General features: G+C 36.9%; 2 protein-coding genes across 2 annotated transcripts; one reads left to right on the top strand and one right to left on the bottom strand.

Moving 5' to 3' along the window:
- The first annotated feature begins 1450 nt into the window (after positions 1–1450).
- LOC140928644 (glucose-6-phosphate exchanger SLC37A4-like) lies at positions 1451–12106 on the top strand. Its single transcript, XM_073378423.1, has 6 exons — positions 1451–1873; positions 5013–5409; positions 6800–6885; positions 7913–8026; positions 8750–8888; positions 9987–12106. The coding sequence occupies exons 1-6, from the start codon at positions 1457–1459 to the stop codon at positions 10148–10150; spliced, it is 1317 nt and encodes a 438-aa protein (XP_073234524.1). The 5' UTR covers positions 1451–1456; the 3' UTR covers positions 10151–12106.
- LOC140928646 (E3 ubiquitin-protein ligase rfwd3.L-like) lies at positions 11714–21992 on the bottom strand. The gene is made up of 12 exons (XM_073378424.1): positions 21491–21992; positions 21161–21252; positions 19190–19486; positions 18339–18477; positions 17798–17896; positions 17468–17628; positions 15735–15941; positions 14926–15023; positions 14223–14314; positions 13997–14084; positions 12818–12960; positions 11714–12090 (listed from the first exon to the last, which is right to left on the bottom strand). Exons 1-12 carry the CDS (start codon positions 21881–21883, stop codon positions 11932–11934), a joined length of 1968 nt encoding a protein of 655 aa, XP_073234525.1. The 5' UTR covers positions 21884–21992; the 3' UTR covers positions 11714–11931.
- Positions 21993–23380: the final 1388 nt, after the last annotated feature.

Raw genomic sequence — 23380 nt, 5'->3', positions numbered from 1 at the left:
TGAATTAAACACCCGATTGTCGTTTCACAGATGATCGTGGCTCACGGCTATTACCAAAATCACGTTTCACGAGGAGTAGAAAGGTGATTTCACAATTCACGGGGAATAAAACAAGCAATTCACGGTTCACGAAAATACCCTTTCCCACCCTCAAAAAATTGAAGTCTTCTTGGAAAGAAACACATACATAGTAAAGAAGAAAGAAGACCAAAGAAGTTCGATTATTGGGACAAAGCCTCTCCAAATCCCCGCCTGTGAATTTTCCAACCAACAGTCATGGGATTACGTCTGAACTTTCTACAAGCAAATTATGCTTTAGTGTATAATTGATAATATTTCAATAGACCGTCAAAATAAAGTAACTGCTGAAAAAACATGACGATGTTCTGTACGCGTTCCCCATCAGTAATACGGAGTGATCTTGAAGAGGTATGACGTCCTGACTTTGAAACTAGCCATCGGCAACGATTTAATCCAGTCAAATGAGACAAACTCAAACAAAGAAAAGAAGAGATAGGGAGTAAAGAAGAGGAAAATTGAAGGACATTAAATTTTTGACATTTTACTCGAAAATAACCGAACTCCAGTTAGAAAGAGCAAATGAAAAAAGTTTTTTTTTTTACAATTCCCATCTTCTCAAAATTAGTACAATATGTACCGTTTTCTCGGTTGGATATTACGAATAAGTATTACGATACAAATGCAATGTAAACTTTTTGAGAGGAGAAGTGTGGCGTCACGTTACCATGGTAGCAAAATTTCTAGATCTCATCAACCTTTCATGAAAGAGACGGCCCGAGCGACCGAAGAGAAGTATTAGCTGTTCGTTTAGTCTTGAGTGCAATCATCCATAGGAAAGTCATACATGTTTTTTTTTTTTGCCATATTTGCAGGACCATGGTTTGTTGAGATCGAGAAATTTTGCTACATGATAGCAAAGCGACGTTACGACTTCACCCCTATATAGAGATCTTTCGTGTTACATGTTTAATTTGGCATCTATCGTGCGACTGAGACCCGCGCCGTCTTGTTTTGCGGGTTTTACGAACATTCCTTATCTTTTAAACTGTTTACTTAATGGCATACTGCCGTCCACTGCTTTAGAATCAGGGGATCAAAGACCAAGTCATTTGTCATTTCTGTCATTCTTTGCTGAGAACTACCAACATCATAAAAGCCCCGGTAGAGGAAGTAGAGACCACTCACATACGGGAAATTATACGGGGCTCAATGACGAATGAGACTTGCAGTGTAAAGACGAATGAATTAATTGAGTTTATTTAAACACGGTAAGGATTTCAACTTACAATCGATATGTTGGTTTTTAAATTAGCCGCGTCAAACTTCTATAAACATTGAGCTTTGCGGGAAGAATCCTCCCCATCGTCCCTTGCGTTACCAGTCACTCGTGTTTTGCGCTCATGGAAATATTTTTTGTGGGTCACGTGACATAAACATGGCGGCCGAGAACGACTCTCGTTTTTCGCTTTACCAAAGAATAAGATGGTCTATCTACATCTGTCTATTTTTAGGCTATTCCTCGTATTATTTTTGTAGAAAATCATACACTTTTGTTGTTCCAGCTCTCATAAGTGAACTAAACATAAAGAAGAACGAACTCGGAGTTATAACGAGCGGTTTTGCCGCCATGTATGGTATCGGAAAGTTTAGCGGAGGTCTCTTATCTGATTCTTTAAGCCCGCGAACAATGTTTACAACGGGAATGTTATTAACTGGAATTATAAACATTGTGATAGGATTCACTGGAAATGTATGGCTATTAACTTTTCTTTGGAGTGTCAATGGTTTAGCACAAGGTTGTGGATGGCCTCCTTGTGCCAAGTTACTCAGAGAATGGTTTGCCCCATACCAGGTAAGCGTTCATGTATATCTACATCTAGTAGCCGAGGAATACCATCATCACATACGACGCATTTGTACAATTTTTAACCCCCGCAGTTTAACATTGTAGTTCCAAGGGTAATTTTGCATTGAGAGCTATCGAAATAAATTATTAATCTGTGAGTGGTGAGTAATACGCTTAACCAACCATTCACAATTTCTGCAAGACTGCGAGCAGTGTCATATTTTTCTTTGCAAAAGTAATCCACGTGTATAAACCCATGCATGCGAGCGACAGGCTGTGAGTGGCAAAGCACCAGTCTTACCCTTATTCAGTCAAGCCTGGTTTCCATATGATAATCTGAATTGTCCTGATCACCACAGTTATTTAAAAACATTTCGAGACGATCCGGACGACTTGGACGATAGATAGTTTCCATACAATCGTCTTGATCACCTTAAGGACAAGAGACATGGGGTCGTCAGCGCTGTCTCTGGGTCAGACATTAGAATTTTGCGCGTGTTTCGCAAACAAGCCAAACCAAGAGCCATAGCCATAGCCATAGCATAGTGATTAATTTTAATCGGAGAGTGAACCTCATGCCTTGCTATCTGCTCTTTCTCTTGATTTTGTGGTGTTGACAAAAAGTTCCTCAAAGACATTTGAAATAGTGCCTATTCACGGTGTAAACATTTTTGCATTATTTTTTCAACTTCAGCGGCGTCCAGACCAAATTTGGAGTAATAGTGATTTCTGGGATAGCCTTTGATCCTTCCGATTGCCCCAGTCGTCTGAGAGCATTTCCAAATGATCACTTCGAAATTTACACAATCGTCCCAATCGTCTGGATAGATTTCAACGCTATCCAAGCAATCAAGGTCCTTTCAGTCATCCTGGTCATTTGCGATCGTCCAGGTAGCATTTCCATATGATCGTCCCCATCATCTGAACATTAGTTGAGACAACTGGGACGATTGGGATGGTTATATGGAAACCAGGCTTCATTAATCCGTCAGCAGCTGTAAAATTGACCAATCAGCTACTCCGTTTCTGGACTGATGGATGGTTTGTTTACTACAAAAGAGTTCCCAGTCCGTCTTTTCTCATGACTCTCGTCCAATATTTTTGTTACAACATTGCTCTTTGCAATTGGGCTGCTGGGATAAGAACTGGAGGATTTTAAGAAAAAAGATGGACTGCAAACTGGCCTGTGTAGCAGGTGGGGTCGTTCATGCGAGAAAGCTTTTGGCAAGAGAACTGCAAACAAAGGGTTGCCTTTATGTTGCTTATTGGCATATATAGAATCAAAGCTGTATGCTTGTTGGTTTTTACTAAAACTCATTTTCTTAGAGTCAGTCAATTAATTGGCTAATTGCAAATAGATTATCACTAAATATAAAAAAATCTAACTCTGTCATTTTTCGACTAAGACAAAAAAAAATTACATCACCAAGTCAACTTGAAAGTATTTGACCATCATACCAACTCTTACATTTAGAATGCAAAAATTTTGTCAAATACTTAGGTGTGCTTATTGATTTTAATCTCTTGTGAAATACCACATCGCCCACATTGCTTCAAAAATAAGGAAAACAATTGGCATAGACCAATTCGGCTAACTCAATGTTGTACCCAATTAAAACCCTTTGGGAATAAAACGTTTTGTCTCAGGAATTTCCATATCATTTAAACGTAAATGGCACATTATAATGCAAATACAATACACCAAGAATCTTCCTGGGAGATTTGAATTGGGTACGACACTGAGTTAGCCGAATAGGTCTATTATTGCCAGCCTTAGACACTTTGTCTTTTTTTCGAAATATGGCATAAAAATCTGGAATAGTCCACTGTGTGAAATATGTCAAATGTCCAAAAATAACTTTAAAATCAATGTCCATGACACATTTATATACTCCGAATACTTTCAGAAGAAAATGATGATATTGATTCACCCAATTTAATAACAAAAAATTCTTGAACACTTGACTTATATTTGCAATAATTATACGAGATTGTAAACTTAATTTAATCTATGTTTTTGCTCTTTTTCTCTAGTCTTGCTTGTGAACTATTTATTATATAAAATAGTAACGTGTAACCACTGCTCGCCTTGACTAGCTAATTGCTAACTGTGGGCAGTGGGTATTGCTTGTAAAATTTGAAATAATCAATTGAACAGTCATAAAAAAGTGTATCAATTTTGTTCAAACCAAAAAACAATACAGGTTGCATTCCTTTTGACCAATCTAAATTCAGATTTGGTGATCCAAAATTTGATTTTTCATTTTGTTAAGGACTAAACCAATCCTATATTGCAATCTGAATGATCCACCTCCATACTTGGATCATTTGGATTGGCATCTCAATCGGGTTTCAGATTTTTGTTCCATTTAACAAAACTGCTTTTCAATAGCAAGAATATGCTTGTTCATCAATAAACACGACGGTTCAAGGTCAGTTCAGGCAAAAGTTATTGATACTCCTCTGTTGTTCTATGGCACCAAAGGATTGTAGTATATTAAAATCAAGTTCCATGGTAACTCTAAATCCTTAAATTAGCAAATGTGCTTGGATTTTGTCACTGTAAATTGTCCAATGTATCGGTATGCGTGTTTAGGGTGCACTTCTCAGCACTTTAGAATTTGTACATGTGATTTTATTGTCCTCTGAATTTGTTTGAATCAAATTCCAGAAAATTCCAAGTTGACAAGTACCAGCATAAACCACCTGTTAGTTAAAGAGCTACTTTTCCTTCCATTTCTCCACAAGAAGACGTTTAATTTTGTGGAAAGAAGTAAAAAACGATGTGTTGAAAATGCGAAGAAGATCAGAGGAGCAGGTAGCTTTTGTATGGATCAATCTTATTTCAGATTTTTGTTCTGGCTAGCAAGAAAATCCAAACAATCATGATTGACTGAACACAAAAAAAGTTTGGCTCAAAGGAATACAACCACAATAAGTTACACTTCTTGTTCATGTACATTGCATTTGTAGAAGTTTCATTGAGTTGCTGTCCGATGTTCAATTTCTTCTTATCCTTGTAGACGTTTGACTTGGGCCAGGATTTCAGACTACATAAATATGTTGGGTAAACTAAAAGCAGCTTATGGGAAAGTACCCTTGGAGATTAGTAATAAATTAAGAGAGAATTTTTCTTTCATTTCAGTTTGCAACACTATGGAGCCTTCTTACAGCAGGTTGCAACTTAGCAACAAGCATGTCTCCAATATTAACAACATTTCTCACAACGAACTATGGCTGGTCAGCTGGTTTTACTGTTCCTGGAATCAGCACTGCAATACTGTCTCTTTTAGTATATTTCGTGATTTTTGATTCTCCATCAGAAGCAGGACTGGATGAATTTAATCAGTCTAGCTCAGAGACGTCAAGAAATAAAAATAATTCAGAGAGGAATAAAAGAAAACTCCTCATAGCACTGATGCAGAGTCCATTTTTATGGGTACTAAGTTTTGGATATCTCATGACTCTCTTTGTGAAGACAGGAGTTGGTGAATGGACTCAGCTTTTCTTGATTCAGACAATAGGAAAATCACGATATGAGAGTATGTTACAGTGAAAATAACAAAAGCATGAACACCAGAAATATTCCTGGAATGTTATTGTGTTGCAAGGAAATAGCCAATCAGGCATGGGAAAACTAAACCACAAGCAATTGTTGGTAATTAATTTTTGATTTTGTGGCTAGCTTGTGTGTCCTGGTGTTTGCTGTGATTGGTCGTAAGACATTAAACATTCCTGAAATATTTCCGGTATCCGCGGTTTTGTGAGTTTGTAATTAAACTAGGATAAATTAACTTCTCCATTGTACAGTACTTTTGTCTATGATAGGTTATCTTATCATTTGTCTCTTAATAGTTTAAACTTTGGTACATCCTCGGGGACCCAGGGACAGTCAGTCCGGAAAGGATAAATGACGGCGAAAGTTTTCAAGATTCTACTCTTAACAAACTAGTTCCACAACTCGTTCAAATGCTTGTCTCTGATTGGTTTTGTGCCCAATTGGAGGCCAGCATCTATCATGCTGCTTTCATAATCCTCTGATACCAAGTTGTTTACCTGCAAACTAAATGAACAAACTTTGGTAGAGTAATCTTGCAGAGTTACATGAACAAGCCTAGAAGAACTCTGGTGTTTATGAATTAACCTTTAATCAGTCCAAAGTCTGGTTCCATTGAATATATGTAAACTGCATGGAACTAAACCTTCAGATAGATGCACCTTGGGTTAATTTGATTTCCATATAACCCCAACATTTATTATGCATGCAAAAATTTCCTACTTTTTCTCACCAATACATGTAGTTAGAACACCTGTATAAACAAAGTGGAAACATGTATGCATAATAAATGTATGCGTTATATAGAAATCTTACCTTTCATTTTGTTTTGTTTTGCTAGCATGCTAAACTATGGCGTATCCTCAGTTTTGTGGCCCCATTTTAACTGAAAAATCTTCTTGAAGAAAGCTCTCCTTCACAACCAGACAGGTACAGCGATCTACAGCGAACAGTCGAGTTTGCAGCTTGATGCCTTAGTGTAAGAAGATCATGAAAGAAGCGTGATAGATGCTGGCTTCCGATTGGGCACAAAAATCTATCACAGGGAAAACAAATTGGCCAATAGCTGTAACAATTGCAAAAGTCTTTGGGAATTCTACAGGGCCCAGTTTCCTCATTCTCGTTTCTAAAATGGCGGATAAGAGTAAACCAAAACAGACAATTTATCTACTTGTGATTGGGAAAGAATTATAAACAGATCATGTGTATTTACTGGTGGGGTTCAAGATGTTTTAAATGGATAATGCCAAGTACATACATGTAGGTCTCACTCTTTTTGTGCTGTGTTAAACTGCAAGAAAATAATGTGTTTAATTTCTAGTAAAAACATTTTGTTATGATTTCTTATGATACCTTTGCTCATAATTATTCTGCAGGTAGTATTGCTATGAGCTTTTTGGAGATTGGTGGACTATGTGGTAGTTTAACATCCGGATATGTCACAGACAAGTTAGTTCAAAAGGTATTAGTGACAAGATAAGTTAGGAAATAATTTCATTTGCATTTTGTCAACATTCCAGTAATTCTCTAACCTTAATGGGAAAAAAATTGTTACAATGTTGAAAAAATGCCAATGAAATAATTTATTTCCTTATTTTCATCATTACTGCTGTTATTAATATGCTTACATAACAGCAAACTTCACAGGAATGTAAATTTTCATGTTTATGAAGGTAGTTAGTAAAGGTAATATGGCTCACAGAACTCACATGGACAGATATGACATAATATAAACGGTTGACAAATAATGTGAATTCTGGTTAATCCCAACAACACAATTGCATACATTTTCTGAGATTTTGTTACTGTTTAAAAAACATTCTACACCTGTCTCTAATCTTCTCGACAGCCTTGGTTTAGTTATTACACTCTTGGTGCGTTTCATTGTTTACCTGCAAAATGAGTTATATGTTTATAAAACCCATGATATTTCCCAGCTAGAAGAGTTTTCTTTCTTTTATTATGAACAAGAGATGGAGGATATTATATAATTTATTTATGGCCTCATGGAGCTGTGAAATTTCCCTGAGGACTGAGAGCATTTAATATTTTTATGAGTGAGCACAGCGAATAAGTGAAATATTTTTTAACATGAGAGAGAACTAATCTCCAAGCAGCCATGTAATGTTCTATTTATAATTAAATAAATTACCAATGAAATATATAACCAAACCAATTCACTTTTTGCCGCAAAAGGCCAATGTATCATGTAGCTATGGTAAGGGTAATCTTTTCACATGTCAAGGCAGGTTATATTCACATGTGACTTTGGTTGGTGGTTACATAACAATTTTTTTTTCAATAAAATCAGAAATTAGACTTTGCTAGCATGGAAATGGTAATGAAAATGGTCTAGAAACACATAATGAAAGCAAAGGAGGATAGTACGGGTTTAGTGAATTCTCCACACTCCTTCAGTACAGCTGACACTTAATGACGGAAAGTTTATTACGTAAATAACTTACTGTTTTCTCCTGTCTTCTTTGCAGTATGGAACATCAACATCAAGTAGTCCCAGAATACCACCAATGATTTTGTTTGCACTTGTTCAGCTAGCATGTATCTATCTTTTACATACAGGCGTGACATCCACTTCATCACTGGTGTGTATCTAAAGAGAAAACTGTAGTGCTTTTACAGGTGTTCGAATTGTGAAGGCATTCTATCGGGTACACAATATTATCAGATTATTAGTAGCATAATGTGCAAACTTTGAGCACTGAAACCTATTTCAATATAAAAATGAATAAATATTGGAGGAAGGAGAAATTATGCATCCTTATCTCACCAGACAGAAGAAATGTGACAACTGCCCCGCGGGCCAGGGCACTCCCTTATTTGGACCTAACAGATATGTGCCACTGAACAGGGTATGGTTTTCAGGGTGTTGCATCTTAGACATCTTATAAATAGTATATACATTTTCACTATTTAGCATCTTGAACAGGGTGTCTTTTTGGACTGGAAGCATGAAAAGAGTATGACCGTTGATGAGTAGAGTGCCAACAATTTTTTCCAGAAAACGTGGTTCCATGATGTTAGTTTAAAAAATCACTTACCTTGTATGCAAGACAAAATGAATCAGGGTCATGTGACAAGGTCTCTTGTCCTATGTTTGATTTTTGTTTTAAACAGGGTAAGGAATTAAAGGCCAGCTTTGTACCCCAAACTTCTCATTATTGTCCCCCACCTGCCGAAAGGTGGCTATCTTGCTTGCCTCAGGGCAATTTGTAAATTAAAGTGGAACTGACTGTACTAATACCTACCACTGGCATCTTGCTTCAATGTATTTCACTAATCTGTTTTGAATCTTTGTTCTTTTGCAGTGGTTGATTTCTGCATTAGTATTTGGAATAGGTTTCTCACTGTATACAGCCATCAACTTGTATGGTGTTCTAGCCATAGAGAATGGTCCTCCAGGATTAACTGGAACCACACATGCCATTGTTGCTTTAGCAGCAAATGGTAAGGAAACAATGTTGATATTTTATGATTGTTATAAATGTAAACAGTAGTTAATTCTGATTTATTTATTTATTTAATAATTATTAATTCTATGACGATTAGGTAATAACTGATTTTATAATAACTGAGTGATTTTTTGCACACTGACTGGATGAGAGCTATGGTCGGTAAGACAAGTAACAGACCATGGAAATAATTTGAGGGTGGCACAATTTGTTTTCTCTTTCTTGCATGCAGGATTTTTCAAGAAAGTTCAATAGAAATGGACGTCAAAAACTGTCAATGTTATTGTAAAAAACAACTTGAGAGCCTTTTCTCACTTGGAATTTTTAATGAGCTCCAGGGGCAAGCTATTGATATTTTCTGGAACCAACCATTTTTTTTTTGTTTTCACAGAAAGAAATAGCCTTTTTGCAAGTTTTTATCAGACAAGCAAACTTTACCACAAACCTGGTTTAACTGGTCTCGCATTTGCTCGCATTTGTTCTCAATCTTTTCAAGAGTGCTCTAATTTCGTGGTAAATCAAATTTTCAATTTCACAAGGCAAAAAAAGTGTTTAAATTTGCTCACTGACAAACAGCATAAGGGCTGTTAAAAAAAAATTGTAAAAAAATTAAGGGCTATTCAAGAAAATAATACACAATTATTATTGGATGAGGTTCTTGTAATATCTGGAATACTCAAGGTTGAGATAAGGGAGGTTCTTGTAATATCTGGAATACTCAAGGTTGAGATAAGCGTTATCAGCCGAGCTGAAGGCCAAGGCTGATAACACTTATCGAGACCTTGATTATTTAGGATATCACAAAAACTGAATCTAGTAATTGTTTTATTAAACATTGTTTTGGCCAAAATAATGACAAACATACTGTCACAAGGAACCTGAATTGATAATGTGTTTTAGAAATCATGCATCGCATATGCAACCTACAGATTAGTCAGTTATCTGCTAGCAGATAACTATTTATCTGTAGGTTGCACTGATTTCTAAAATTAGCTGTAGGCTCTTAGCCAATGAGAAACAGATAGTGAGTACAATGTATAATAATAGTGTACAATCTGTTTATCAAGACTTCCTTTTCTTTAAAATTTTTTAGTTGGTGCAACACTTGCTGGAATTCCCCTCACAACAATCAGCAAGTCGTATGACTGGGGAGGTGTTTTTGTTGCTCTTGAACTGGCTTCTCTTTTCTGTTTCTGTTTACTGGTTGGAGCAAGGAATGTTAACACATGCATGATTCAGCCATCAAAGCTGGAATGAAGATAATCAAAACCAACATGGTCCTGGCATCAATCTCAGAATTTCTTTGCACATTAAATGACACTTAAAGGGGCTGTGTCATGGGAGTCCAGTCCATTTTGTTTAATTTTTCCAATTACTCGCCTTCAATCACTATGGAACTTAAAGTAAACAAAGAAATTACATGTAAATGACAAAGTCAGAGATTCAAGACAAACATATATGTCTCCTGAGCATGATTTTTGAAGTTGCAAACAAGAGAGATAAACTTTGAAAAACTGTTAGGCTGAACAGTTTTCAAAAACCGTAATTTCAATCTGTTCCAATCTTTGTCACTTTTGCCCATCCGTGACATCTGTTGTATCTGTTGTGTTATTTTAACCTTCCTTTAATGTTTTAAGCGGTTATATATTTTCATGTTTCTCTTGCGGCGTTTTCTAATACCTGTAATTTGGCTGAATTTCGTGACACAGCTCTTTTAACAGGAAAAAATACATTTTCACCACCACCAACAACAAGGGGATGTGTTCTTTGAATGCTCAAGCTGAATGAAGGTCATGAAGACAACAAGATCACACTGAAAACAATTACTAGTCAATGAAAGGGCTTTCAAGTACATCTTCAAAGATAAAAGTGCATCTTATCAAGATCTCTTACAAGGAATGCGACCTCCATCAAGGAATCCAGGACATGCTATAGACAATAAGCAGTAGTATATCTGACAAAGCCCCACCTGCAATTAAGGATCTTTCACTTTACACTTATCCAAGTATAATCTTTGACATGATTATATCCTTTGTTTGCCTAAAGTCCCGAAAATCATGGAAATATTTTGCCACTAAGCAATGGAACAAGCAAGCAAATGATATTTGAACTACACGTAAAATGGATATTAGAAAAGTGACAAGCAAAATAAGTTTGACTGATATGGCATTTTTAGCAACTGCTGCTTGTTGTTTTTTCGTGTAATACAATAATAATAATTATAAAGATAGACTGATAATAATAATCATGATGTAGAAGTTATGAAATATTACAGTTAGAATAAAGACATGAGCTCATATACCCAAACCCACAGAATAATATTACAATATTTTTGATAACAAATTGAGCATCCACCAAATTAATTGGTAGTCTTTTTGTAATCTTTTTTGCCGTCACACAGCTAGTTCAGGACAGCTTTGACTAGCCCATCCCCTTCAAGTCGGTCAAAAAAGGACCAAATTTTCGTAGCTGAAGGGTGTTCATATTGATCAGGTTCCACTATTAGAGCGGTTTTCATTTGAGTGTCGAAAAGTAATTGGTTTTGCACTTTCTACACGATGCGATTGGCTTAAAAGATTCGTGCCACCTTCTCATCCAATCAGAAGTAAAACCAAAGCCAATTGTGACGCGCTCGCATGCATTTTCCCGCGCTTTGCGTCAGCCACATGTAATTACTTCGAGTTTTGATTGGTTCAATGTATTGTCTGTGTCCTATGTGATTGGCCAGAGTAATTACTTTGGTTTTGGTTTTACGACACTCAAACGAAAACCACTCTAAGAGGATGTAAGAACAGACAATAATAGAATTGACCAAGGAAGCAGATTTGTGACACAGTTTTATTTTACTAAAAATTTCATACATAAAAAATTTAATTTAACATCTGTCTACTAAGCAATGTTTACCCATATTCTGTAAAACTCCATGGTGACTTGAGTCATTGACCGAGAAATAAATGACAAGGTCAAAGTTATTATCTTCCTGGCGAGACATTTCCACAGGGTTTCATTCAATTATTTCAGTTTTAATATGGTGTCCATTATAGATGTTGCCACTTGTACACGGTTAATTTCTGTTCATCAATTGTGGCCAGAAAGTCACTTCCGTTAGCAGCAAATGGAAGAACATCTAAAGTCTCTTTTCCTTGGTTGGGTAGTTTCTGTAGCTGACTTCCAGTCCTTCCATTCCATATTAAAGTCTACAAGGAAACCAAATGTCCGTAATTTGAATTGCATTTGCTGTGTGCTTTCTAGATGTAATTTTTCAATAACTGAGTAACTTCTCATATTCCAATAGACCTTTTTACCGATACAGTGGCCATATTCAATTAATTCGATTTAAGGAGTATTATAGGATGCCCAGGGGGCATGAGCACATTTCGTTTGTATTTTTGAGCGCTTTTCAGGACATTTTTTCTTAGTTTCTTAGAATAAGATTGTAATGAGAGAGAAGATCCTTGTGCCGTGTTTGGATGTAATAATGATCGCCTTTTTCTAGTTTAGTATTAGAAATATGGTCTTTCACTGCATATTTCTCGGGAAAAAGGCGATCATTATCACATCCAAACATGGCACAGGGGTCTTTTTTCCCATTACAATCTTATTCTAAGAAAAGTTTAAGAAAAAATGTCCCAAAAGCACTCGAAAATACAAATGAAATGTGCTCATGCCCCCTGGACATCCTATAATACTTCTTAAACCGAATTAATTCAATATGGCCGCTGTATCGGTAAAAAGGTCTATAGGTCAAGAAAGAGACCATAGAAATGACATGATTGTGACACACTGTCTTTTTGTCTTTGTGGGATTGTCCTTGTGCAATTTTCTGAGAAACTTCAATAGAAATGGATGTTTAAAACTGTCAATGTTATTGTAAAAAACAAATTGACAACAACTTAGTTTGTGTTACATGTCCATATCACTTACCGACGAGGAGCTCTCATCACCAGCAGCCACCATCAAGGTGTTATGATCATCTGGGCTGGTAAATAATCTTGATTTGCTTAGAAGTTTCTGTGTAGGGCCACCCACACACTGATTGATGGGTTGACATGTACAGAGACTGGCTTCTGTCAAGTAAATTTTAAAAATTGAATCACTGTTAGAGTGCTTCTCTATTTTTCAAAGGAGCCCCTTTATTTCTGTTGAATTGCTTTCAACTTTTAGTAGAATTCAAGTTAAAAAATCCACTGTACACTCAAGTTAGACTGTAAAACAGCCCATATTTTTGCATAATAATACTTTGCACGTCAAGAATGGGGAAGCAATCAAACGAAAGTCCTGGAGCAAGGGGAAAAAAGAGTAAGACTTGGGAGAAACAAATTTTCTCTTTCACCTCACATGCCCTACGGGCAAAAATCCCATGTGGGCATGTCAAAAAACCGATTTTGAGAAAAAAGCAGACTGTTTTGCAGTCTGCATTCAAGTCTTTAGTATCCTATGTACAGACTGTATGGACTGTCTAAATATGAAGAAATTTAGGGCCTCTTTACAAGAGCCTGGTTGACTGAGCTGGATCGGTTTCCAAGATATTGCCTTACCCTTTAACCCCTGGTAAAATATTTGATGTGTTCATATGAGAGCACAGGCTGGCTCAGTTCCCAAGATCTGATCTATCCAGGATCTTGGTAAGCAGGCTGGAAAATTTTGCCTTATGCACACTTCAGCATGGTTACCAGGATGAAAGCGGGTTAATTTGGCGGCCCGGATGACATCGTCTTGGTTTGCCTGCTTTATTTTCCACATCATAAGCATCCTATTCAGCCATTAGAGTTGCCAAAGCTATGACAGGCTGGAGAGTTATACAAGTAAATTTGCGTTTTGCCACGTTTACTTTTTTTCTTGAATTTGTGCCAGAAGTTGTCCCCAGGATGTTTGGCCTTTTCTTAACTGGGATCCTGGGCTTAAATTTCTCATAGGAGCCCAAGGCATAATTCATCCCAGTAAGCGGGCCATTGTGTTATACTGGGCTCATGTAAAGAGGCCCTTAATTTGCTTTTTTTGGTATCACAAGGGTCACATCACCTAATCAAGTTCTTCTTTCTGTATGTTGTAATATTCCTTTGAACAAGGGCAGAAATGAAAAGGCCAAGAAGTCTTACATACCCTGGTCAGTGGTCTCTGCATCTGCAGATCTTTCAGCTTCAGCCCGAACTGTAGACACCCCTACACCATTTCCTTGTAACTGGCAAACCTAAAGAAAATTCACCACAATTCAAAAGTTAATCATCTATTTATTATACAATAATATTATATTCCCATGGTTTGACTCTGTATGGTGGAATGGTGTCTACAAGAACACATCTTGTTTGATCAATGTTAACAAACGTACCAAATGTCTTGTATGAGGAAAGTTCTTGGAAGGGCGAAGAGAGAACATACAGTGTCGAGTTGATGGTTCAAATGACAGACTTGTACAGGATCCTGGAATAAACACAAAATCACTTTCAAAATCAAAGTTACTTACATGTGTATTATCACTTTCGCTGTATTCAGTGTTTAGGTAGGTAAACCTTCCCTTTTTCAGGGGATGGTTATTTTCAGAGAGGGGTCGCTACTTTCATGATTTCCAAACACATGTGAAATTTTATTGTTTCTTTCAGAAGGTCACTTCTTTTGAGCAGTTGTTACGGTACTTTCAGCTTTTTATGGATCCACCTGTCCTGAACAATGAATGGAATGTATGAATGTAATCATACCCAAATAAGTTCTAGACCTGAACAATTGACATTTGCATGCTTTGAACCGTCTGGATATTAAAAAAAGAAAGAGCTCAGGTGAAGTGTCAACAAAGAACCATAGCAAAAGTGAAATAAACAAGGTTTACATTTATTTTGAAACTGTACAAGAGAAAAGACAATGTGACAGGTTTAGATACTGACACTACAACCAATTAGATTTTGACAAAGTGTAGTCTACACAGTGATAGTGCATATCATGCACTATGTACATGTCCTAAAATTATTCATACAAAAAAGCTGAACTGTTACATTGATTAAGACAGTGCTAAAACCTTCAATCTGCTTTCTAAGTACCTTCAGGCAGTGTCAGTTGATGTGGTAGGTAATCAGCTCCAGGGGTTTTTTCCCAGAATGACGCACCCTCCAACTTGCACACAAGTATTCCTCCGGGCCTACAAGGAGATAGAGTGGACAATACAGCACCTAAACAAATGGTTCCACAACAGCAACCAAGACCACAATACAATATAGTGTACAATTTAATAGGTCTTTTCATGCAATCTTCAATCGCAAACATCAAATTGGGGAAAAGATAGTTGCAATGAGTTTATTCGATACAATAAACAGTAAACGTCACATTAATTAAGGGAAACCTTGGTAATAGTCACGGTGTTGAAACTTATTTTGCTTTAAACATGATTCTACAGCTAGTGTATCTCTCCATGGCAGAAACCGAGTTTTTACCATAACTGGGAGATTTCTTGCAAGCTTATTAGTCGTGAGCTATGTTTGATAAGAGTACAGGCCATGGAAATGATGTGATGATAGGGCAAATTGTTTTTCTCTTTCTAGCGTGCATGATTTTCCAAGAAACTTACACAGAAATGGACATGAAAACTGCCAATCATTTGTTATTTCAAAAAACAAATCAACAACAATTCTCCATGGTCTGTACTCTTACAGACCATAGAAATTATATAAAAATGTTCAAAACATTGCAGTGAAACCACTCACAGTTTCACTTGGGTTTTGAACATTTTGACATCATTTCTATGGTCAACAAGAAGACAAACCATGGAAAATTGTTGTTCATTTGTTAAAATTACATGTATTTTTCTTTGCTACAGTTTTAATAGTGTTTAATAGTTACACAGTAACATTACCTTAGATCACCATTTAGGTCAGGTGACACATGAGCGACAGAGATGACAGGACAGGAGCCTCCAGTTGCATTCTGAAGACTCTTTAGATAAGTGTCTGTATTTCTGACATCAAATATCAAACAAGTGCCATTCTGCAGGCCACAGTAGATATAATTGGTATCATAATTATTCCAGGCACAAGACCAGACTGGGGCTGGTGTGTTATAACTAAAATTGAGCAAACATTTATCATTAGTTATCATTATTGTAAATCAATCATTAAATGGTTAACTCTTTAAGCCCTACGAATGATCAGCATCAAATTTCTCCTTGTAATATCAATGCTTTGTAAAACAGAGTGGTCATGAGAATTACGGACATGATCACACAAGATGAATTTGCTCAATATTTTATCAACTTCTCCCTACGACTTCTGTAGGAAATGAATAGGGGCAACAAACGAGAATTCAAATGTTGATCTTTGGGTTCAAAGGGTTAATAGAAATCATTAACCAATATTATTTGAAGATATCCATCTGATCAAAACAAAACAAGGACAATTAGCTACCGGTATTACTGATATTATTATTACTGGCCTGTATAGAGAGGATAAGTGTGACGTCACATTACCACGGTAGCATTATTTCTCTATGTCAACAAACCCAACAATGATGGCGGCGGCAAGGAGAATGGCAAAAAATAATGTTTATATAATATAATTAGCAAACAACAACTTAATTGCACTTGCATCATGCTATTTTGTACATTTTTTTGCCGTTGTTGGAGCACTATGACATGAAACTTCCTAATTTCACGAGCCCGCTTTATTGAGTAGGTGAACACAACAAAAAAATTGTTGCTTTCTTTTTCTAAACTTAGATGATGATAGATACAGTCCCAAAGAAAATTTCGCCAAGATTTGCCAAATTAAATGAAACTGAATAAGATCGGTGAAGTTTGAAATAGTGCAAAGAGACTATTAATATAAAGTGACTTTATCGGTTTGTTGTCATCCAAAAATTTTGCTACCATGGCAACGTGACATAACGACTTCTCCTATCTATTAAGGATCTTCAAATTTTAAACTTGAATGTACAATGTAACCGCAAATGATAAATTGCTGCACTGTGCATCCCAGTAAGGACCTTACAACAATGGTGTCACTATAATGATGATGATGATGACGATGATGATGAATTTTATTTACATGTCAAGAGTATTTAGCTAATGAAGCTAATTGGAGACACTAGATATAAATATTTAAAAACTGAAAATAATATTTTAATTTATATTTATAAGTAAAAAATTATATATATAGCTAAAATTAATAATTTACAATAAAACTATAACAACGTAGGAACTACGTACTTAAAATCATTAATCATTAATATAACAATGAGTTAAAGCTTTCACGAAAGCCAAGCCTGAAATGTCACTAAAAACACACTTCACTTCCTTTCAATTTTTTTTTTTTTTTGTCAGTTTTCCATGCCACCCATTTACAGAAGAAGGGAAATTAGGTTGGAGCTGAAAGGAGAGGACTGTGTCTTAAAAGATTTGGTCATTGTGCAGGGATGGCTAAGAAAATTGCAAAAAAGCATGATGCACATGCAGTTGTTGTCTTGCTTCATAAGCCTTAAATAGTGTTTTAGGAGTTTAATACCATCATAGTTTTGTAAAATCTCTAATAGCTACATTATACAATCATGTAGTTTAATGAAGATGAAAGTAAAGCACAATTCTTCCTAACTTACGTCTGTACAACAGCGTTGCTTAGCATACTTGTGACTCTGACAGTCTTGTCCATTCCAGCTGTCAGCAGTAAGCCATCACCACGGCAACTAAATGCCACATCACGCAGAGGCTTCTGGTGAATACGCACAAACTCACAATGTTTGGAGTCCAAAGAGCTCACCTGAATTGGACAGAAATACAGGTATTTTCTTGAAAATTTGCTCAGTCAGAAAAATGCTTGACTGCAGCATAAAGTACGTTACAAAGCAAACCTTTATATGCAGATATTGCAAACCTACAAATTTGAGAGAGACATAATGATATTTTTGGAGGCTAATATTTAACTTTACCTTTACAATGCCGTAGCCAGGAAAAAGATTGTTGGGTGACGGTTTTGATACCACCAACATGGCATGATGTCTGTCAAATGCAAGCACTCTTAAACCATTCTGTAAAGGGAAATTATTTAAAATTTTTTGCATTTTAATATTGCTTGTATGTGGAACTCTTCATTCAGATGCAACAACTGTGTAGACTTGCAGGACTATATGACCTATACTAGTCTTAATAATAATAAAACAGAACTTTTTGAGAAAATTATTTTTTAAAAACAAAACAGAAATCAGTTTTAAAAAATACAGAACCAAGTTTGTCATGTCAAAAGAAGTCTACCAATAATGAGCTCAATCCTGCAAAAATTGAAAATCAAACCACAAAGTATGTGCCATTCATTATTCATGAATTAGGACTACACATAGGAGACGAAGGAAGCACAGAATCAACCTAGGTTAAAAAAATTTTGAACTGTCACACAATCTTATAAATTTTTCTTAAAAAGGTACATATTCATTCATAGCATACAGTGAACCTATCAAAACAAGTACACTGTACCTGTGCAATTTGAAAGGAGGTTTGAAGGATATAAGAGTTCTGCGATAGTGAGCTCTGACTTGCAGTGCTCTGACCATATGTTCTTATACCGCCTGATGCTCCTTCAGTTTCAGAATTGCATCTACTGCACAGCAGTGACCTGTATAGAGTTTGAAGTCAAAAGTAAAAGCAAAGACAATCAATTTCAATGAAATTTGTAGCTTTTAGAAGGTTTTTGTTCACAGACTCAAGTTAGAGTCACATAGATGCACTGGGGTTTGTAACCCTATACCTCTCAATCTTTCTTGAGGTGAGGGTTAAGGTGTAAAACAATGTAGTTTGCCTTCAGCCAAAAAAAGGAAAATGTTAATTACAAAGATATTTTTACAACAGCCTGTACACACAGAAGTTTAACATTGTCAGCAGGCCTTTTGGCAACCAACTGAAGAAATATAGTCACCAGATGAAAATTTTTAGTCGCCAGTTTGTATAATTTAAATGATGCGTCTCATAGTACAGTGTATGGCACTATCCATCAGATTTGTTTGTTTGAAAATATCATGGACAAAAGTTGGTATAAATTTCGAGGTAAAGTGGCTTTGTTTATGCAATTTGGCACATTTTTTATAACAAAAGCAAAGCAAAATAAGATGAAATGTTTGTTTTAACTACACTCTTAAAATCTAAACCTAGATCATAGAGAAATCTGGTTGCCAAAGAGACAACTAAACCAGTATTTAAAGTTGCCAAGGAGAAAATGTCAGTCGCATTCAGGTGACTGTATTAGTCGCAATTTTGAGCCCTGGTCAGTAAAATACAGTCACCTACATGTAGGTCATACTGAAAAAAAATATTACAATGTTATTTCTTGCCTTTGTGTCTGTAAATTTAAAACCAGTTGCTCTTGTTTTCTAAGCTGAGCTGTTATTCTTTCGCACTCTGATTTAGCCAACTGATATTGCAAGAGAGCTCGAGCTTCCCTTTCCTCTGCTTTCTGACGAGCATCTTTCTCTTTCTCCAAATCTGCAAGTGCCCTGTCACGTTCAGTTGTATCTATAGACTTTATTGCTTTGGTGTAAATGTTTCTGATGTCTTTTTTCTTTGCTGGTGCATTACACTGTGGACATTTGTCATTTCCGCCTTTTGCCTTTAACCATCTTTCAATACAACTGTTGAAAAGATATGAGGCAATTAGCATTTTAATACCAACTGACGGCTTCACAGTCTCCTCAGGTCAAACATACTCCCATACACTGTGTTCACTAATAATATAATAATATAAATAAATTATCATGTGACAATTGAATCCATTAGTGATTGCTCTGCAAACTACACTGCACGTTTGGGAGGCCACTGGGTCAAAACAATATTATAATAAATCAACTTTGTTCCAATACAAGTAAGAGGGGGGCCTATAATAATTATTACCTGGAGGGTGCTCATTATCAGATATAACTAGGGGGCCTATACGCAGTAGGTTTAGGTATATTTTCCATGGTTGAGCTATATGCGTTGAGTGTTCCTTTCAGCTGACTGTTTTCAGCAACCAGCCTAACTCGACTAAAGGTAAACAAACTACGACTGGACTATTTCGATAGCAGGTTCCACGTTTTCATCATCCAGTTTGTGTGTATTTTCCAGCAGGCTTGTTTCATACAGAGTCATAAGAAAGAACATTTTTGCCAACTGATCTCATCTTTCAAATCGACCCCGATAGTCCTGATATCCTGCAGCATAAAACTATGTTGATGCCTGGATTCAGCTCAAACCTAGAATCCATAGGTGAACGACACAAGTACATAAAAATTGCTTGATAAAAACTGAATAACTACTGACTGGAGCATTTTACTCCCAGGGGGAGGGGGTTACTTCCTTTTATAAGCAAAATAGGTATGTGCTCCCCCAAAGTGTAGGGGGTTTTGCACCATTTTGGTCTCAAAAGAAGAATAGATTTTGCCCATTGTGGTCTGCAATCAGGTATGGTTTACGAAGGAACTATTGTTGTGTATTAATGCGTTCGTCGTTTCAATTCCAAATATGTAAGAAAGAAAGAGCGATATATGAATTTTGAATGCATTCTTTTTTAGAAATCTTTTTTTTTACAGTTTTAATCTCAGTAATGATGACATAATTTCTCTTCCACGTATACATGTAATGTTGCGTTTTGTGCCCACCTCTAGGTCTGTAAACAGGTATGGATTTTAGAGGCTATGTCTGCAAATGGGTGTGGAAAATGACCTTTTTTGGTCTAAATAGGGTCAGGATTTGGAGGACCAGGCAGCACATCCCCACCAAGAACCAAGAATTCCAAGGAGTACCCCCTCCCCCAGGATTTTACTCCATCATCTACTGACTGGAAAATTTACTCCTACCAGTTCTTTGTGTTGTCATGAATTTCTGTCTTTCTCAGTAGTTAACATAATGAGAAAATGGCAAAAACAAAATGTGAGAAATGTGTTTCCTAACTACAATTTTTGTAACTTTAAAGTCAAGCAAATAGTTTAGATTTAGGTCGAGTGAATTGCCGTTTAACCACCCGGTAAGCAAGCTCTTGTGATGGAGTGTTGCACCATTTTCTTGTCTCGGTTTCACATTGGCTCTCGTGGAAGAGAGTGTTGAGCCAGCAGTGAGATTAAAGGTATTGTGGCCAGAACAAAATTCCATATGATTAGTCTATAACATTGTTTTCGTGCTATTCAACACTGGAGGGAGCCACCTCAGCCTGCTTACTACATTCCACCAACCAGGGCTAATTTTTCTTGAGTTAGATTGTCTGATATTTTGCATGTGACCTTTATAGACTGATTTTTACCCTCATGTTCAACAATCTTAAATGTATTTACCTTCTTCCAAACAAATGTCCACAGCTAAGTGAGGAGAGTCTGTGTGAACCTGAGTTTGACCAAGGTTCAAAACAAATTGGACAACACTGCGACTAATAAAAGGAAAAGCATGATTAGTATTTCCTTAATGATGAATAGGTGCATGCATTGAGCTTCTCCTGCTTTTTCATAAGCAAACATAAGACAGTTTAGAGAGAGAAACTACAACTTTATCAGAAGTCACGGACTCTGGGCTTCTGCAACCCTCCATTTGGGTTCGGACAGGAAGAGATAAATGTACTTAAATTCTCTGAGTGTTTGGCAACAACAAATGGCTCCTATTAAACTTACATCGTCGTCTTTCTCGGGTGATTTTAGAGGTGACTTTATAGCCTTTGAACACTTTGTCTTAGAAGATTTTGAAGCCTTGTTTTGAAATTCATCAGGAGAATTCACCGGTAAACTCTCCAAGACTTGAACAGTTCTTCCAACTACAGGAGTTGCATTTTGCTGTAGCACCTGCACGTGAACGTCATCTGGTGTAGTATTTTCATCTCTCACTGGCTGTGTGCTTGTGTTTTCTGCCTGATTCAGAGTTTGCTGTTCGTTGTTCGTCTCTATTTCCATGTCTTGCACTTCATCACTGGTGCCTCTTGTTAAATCCACAACATTACGGACACTTTCGCTCCGATGATCTCTGTTTTCCTGAATTACTTCATTTCCATTTTGTATAAGGGTTGCCATCAGGTTTTCTCTATCGATACTGAGTTGCTAAATTATTATATAATTCCGATTAAATGTTCGAATATTCAAAACCTCCTCTGAGTTTCACAGTACGCGCCATTTTACGTGATCATACAAGAGCATGCTCAGTTATGAGTAGATCCAGTCACTCTCGGTCGGACCGCTTCTATTCAGGCCCGGGTTGCTCGAAGAATGGTTACTGCTAACCAGCGTTAAATACCATGGAAACCTGTACATTTTGATACCTCTTAACCAACGGTTAGCGCTAACCAGGCTTCGAGCAACCGGCCCCTGGTCTGTTAAAGGACCAAAGAGAGGTAAAGCACTCGACCGCTGGGAAAAAGAAAAAAAAATCTCTGTTAAGGGATTTATTCAAGGTTAGGAGACGTTTCATTTAGAGCTCTCAAAAGGGATACAGCGTTCGGAAACGGCAAATTAAAAGAGAATACCTTTTCGGTCAACATAATGGTAATACAATAAAAATGGTATGTGTAGCCTGCGTAGCAGGCGTCGAAAGGGGTAGGGGTAGGGGATAGGGAGGAAGGGGAAAAGGAGAGGGGGATTGGGGATTCCCTTTCCCTTTCTCCCTCCCCCCTCCCCCTCCCCTTTTTGCGCCTGCCACGCAGGCTAGGTATGTGACCCTACCTCAGCTTAGGGCGGAGCCTATGTTGACCCCTGAATTCAACTCAAAGCTAGAACCACTGTGGGTTAGATGGTACGTCGGTACGTCCATAATGATTGTTTGATAAAAACTGAATAAAGCACACTGAAATAAAGTGTCTCTTGATTTCACAGTTTCTAAGCGTTTACACTCGGGGACAGTTGAGACGTTTTATGAGAAGTAAAACTGAGGTCTGTAAAGGCAAAATATCATTATATTTTACCAAATTTTCTATAAAATAAATAAAGGAGACATACCTTTGATGTCTTCTTGTGTTTTTTGGTGTGAATTTATCGATTACGCGACTTTTTTGGCTTTATTGTGTGACCAAGGGGGTGGGCGTGGGGAAGGCAAATGCCCGACCAAACGCAAAATTGGCTAATGCCCCACGCCAGGCCAGGGACTGACAAGGTAGGCAAATGCCCCGCAGTGGCCCGGGGGGCGGGGGGGGGGGGGACCTGGGCGCAGTTGGATTCAACTGAAGCATTATGTTCGGATTCAACCCAAGAAAATTTCGGCAACAAATTAAGTGGAATTGAATAGGATCGATGAAGTTTGAAAAGAAGCGAATTCATTTCGTAGTGACTTTTTTTGGTTTGTTTTCATCCAAAATTTTTGCTACCATGGCAACGTGACGTAATGGCTTCTCCTCTCTAGCCACACTTAAATTCTGGAACACTTTTTAAACATATGAAAACCAACAAATCGCTCAAGTTTAAATTCTAATGTGAGAGGAGGTAATCTGTTTGAAATCTACAGCCTTCAACTCAGTCGAATAAAACCCTTTTTATTTCTATAAGTATTCTAATTCATATAAAGACAATAATTGAAAATAA

The sequence above is a fragment of the Porites lutea genome, chromosome 2 (genome assembly GCF_958299795.1).
Source record: "Porites lutea chromosome 2, jaPorLute2.1, whole genome shotgun sequence".
NCBI classification, from domain to species: Eukaryota; Metazoa; Cnidaria; class Anthozoa; order Scleractinia; family Poritidae; genus Porites; species Porites lutea.
This window is presented reverse-complemented; position numbering and strand designations above follow the sequence as displayed.

What these genes read in the sequence shown, in the direction of transcription:
- LOC140928644 (XM_073378423.1), top strand. Translation starts at nt 1,457, where the DNA reads ATGGCGGCCGAGAACGACTCTCGTTTTTCGCTTTACCAAAGAATAAGA. An exon ending in AATGGTTTGCCCCATACCAG is followed by an intron (nt 1,874 to 5,012) that starts GTAAGCGTTCAT and finishes CTTTCATTTCAG; the next exon opens with TTTGCAACACTATGGAGCCT. An exon ending in TGACATCCACTTCATCACTG is followed by an intron (nt 8,027 to 8,749) that starts GTGTGTATCTAA and finishes GTTCTTTTGCAG; the next exon opens with TGGTTGATTTCTGCATTAGT.
- LOC140928646 (XM_073378424.1), bottom strand. Translation starts at nt 21,883, where the DNA reads ATGGCAACCCTTATACAAAATGGAAATGAAGTAATTCAGGAAAACAGA. An exon ending in TTAAATTTACAGACACAAAG is followed by an intron (nt 18,478 to 19,189) that starts GCAAGAAATAAC and finishes AACTCTATACAG; the next exon opens with GTCACTGCTGTGCAGTAGAT. An exon ending in GTGATGAGAGCTCCTCGTCG is followed by an intron (nt 12,091 to 12,817) that starts GTAAGTGATATG and finishes GTTTCCTTGTAG; the next exon opens with ACTTTAATATGGAATGGAAG.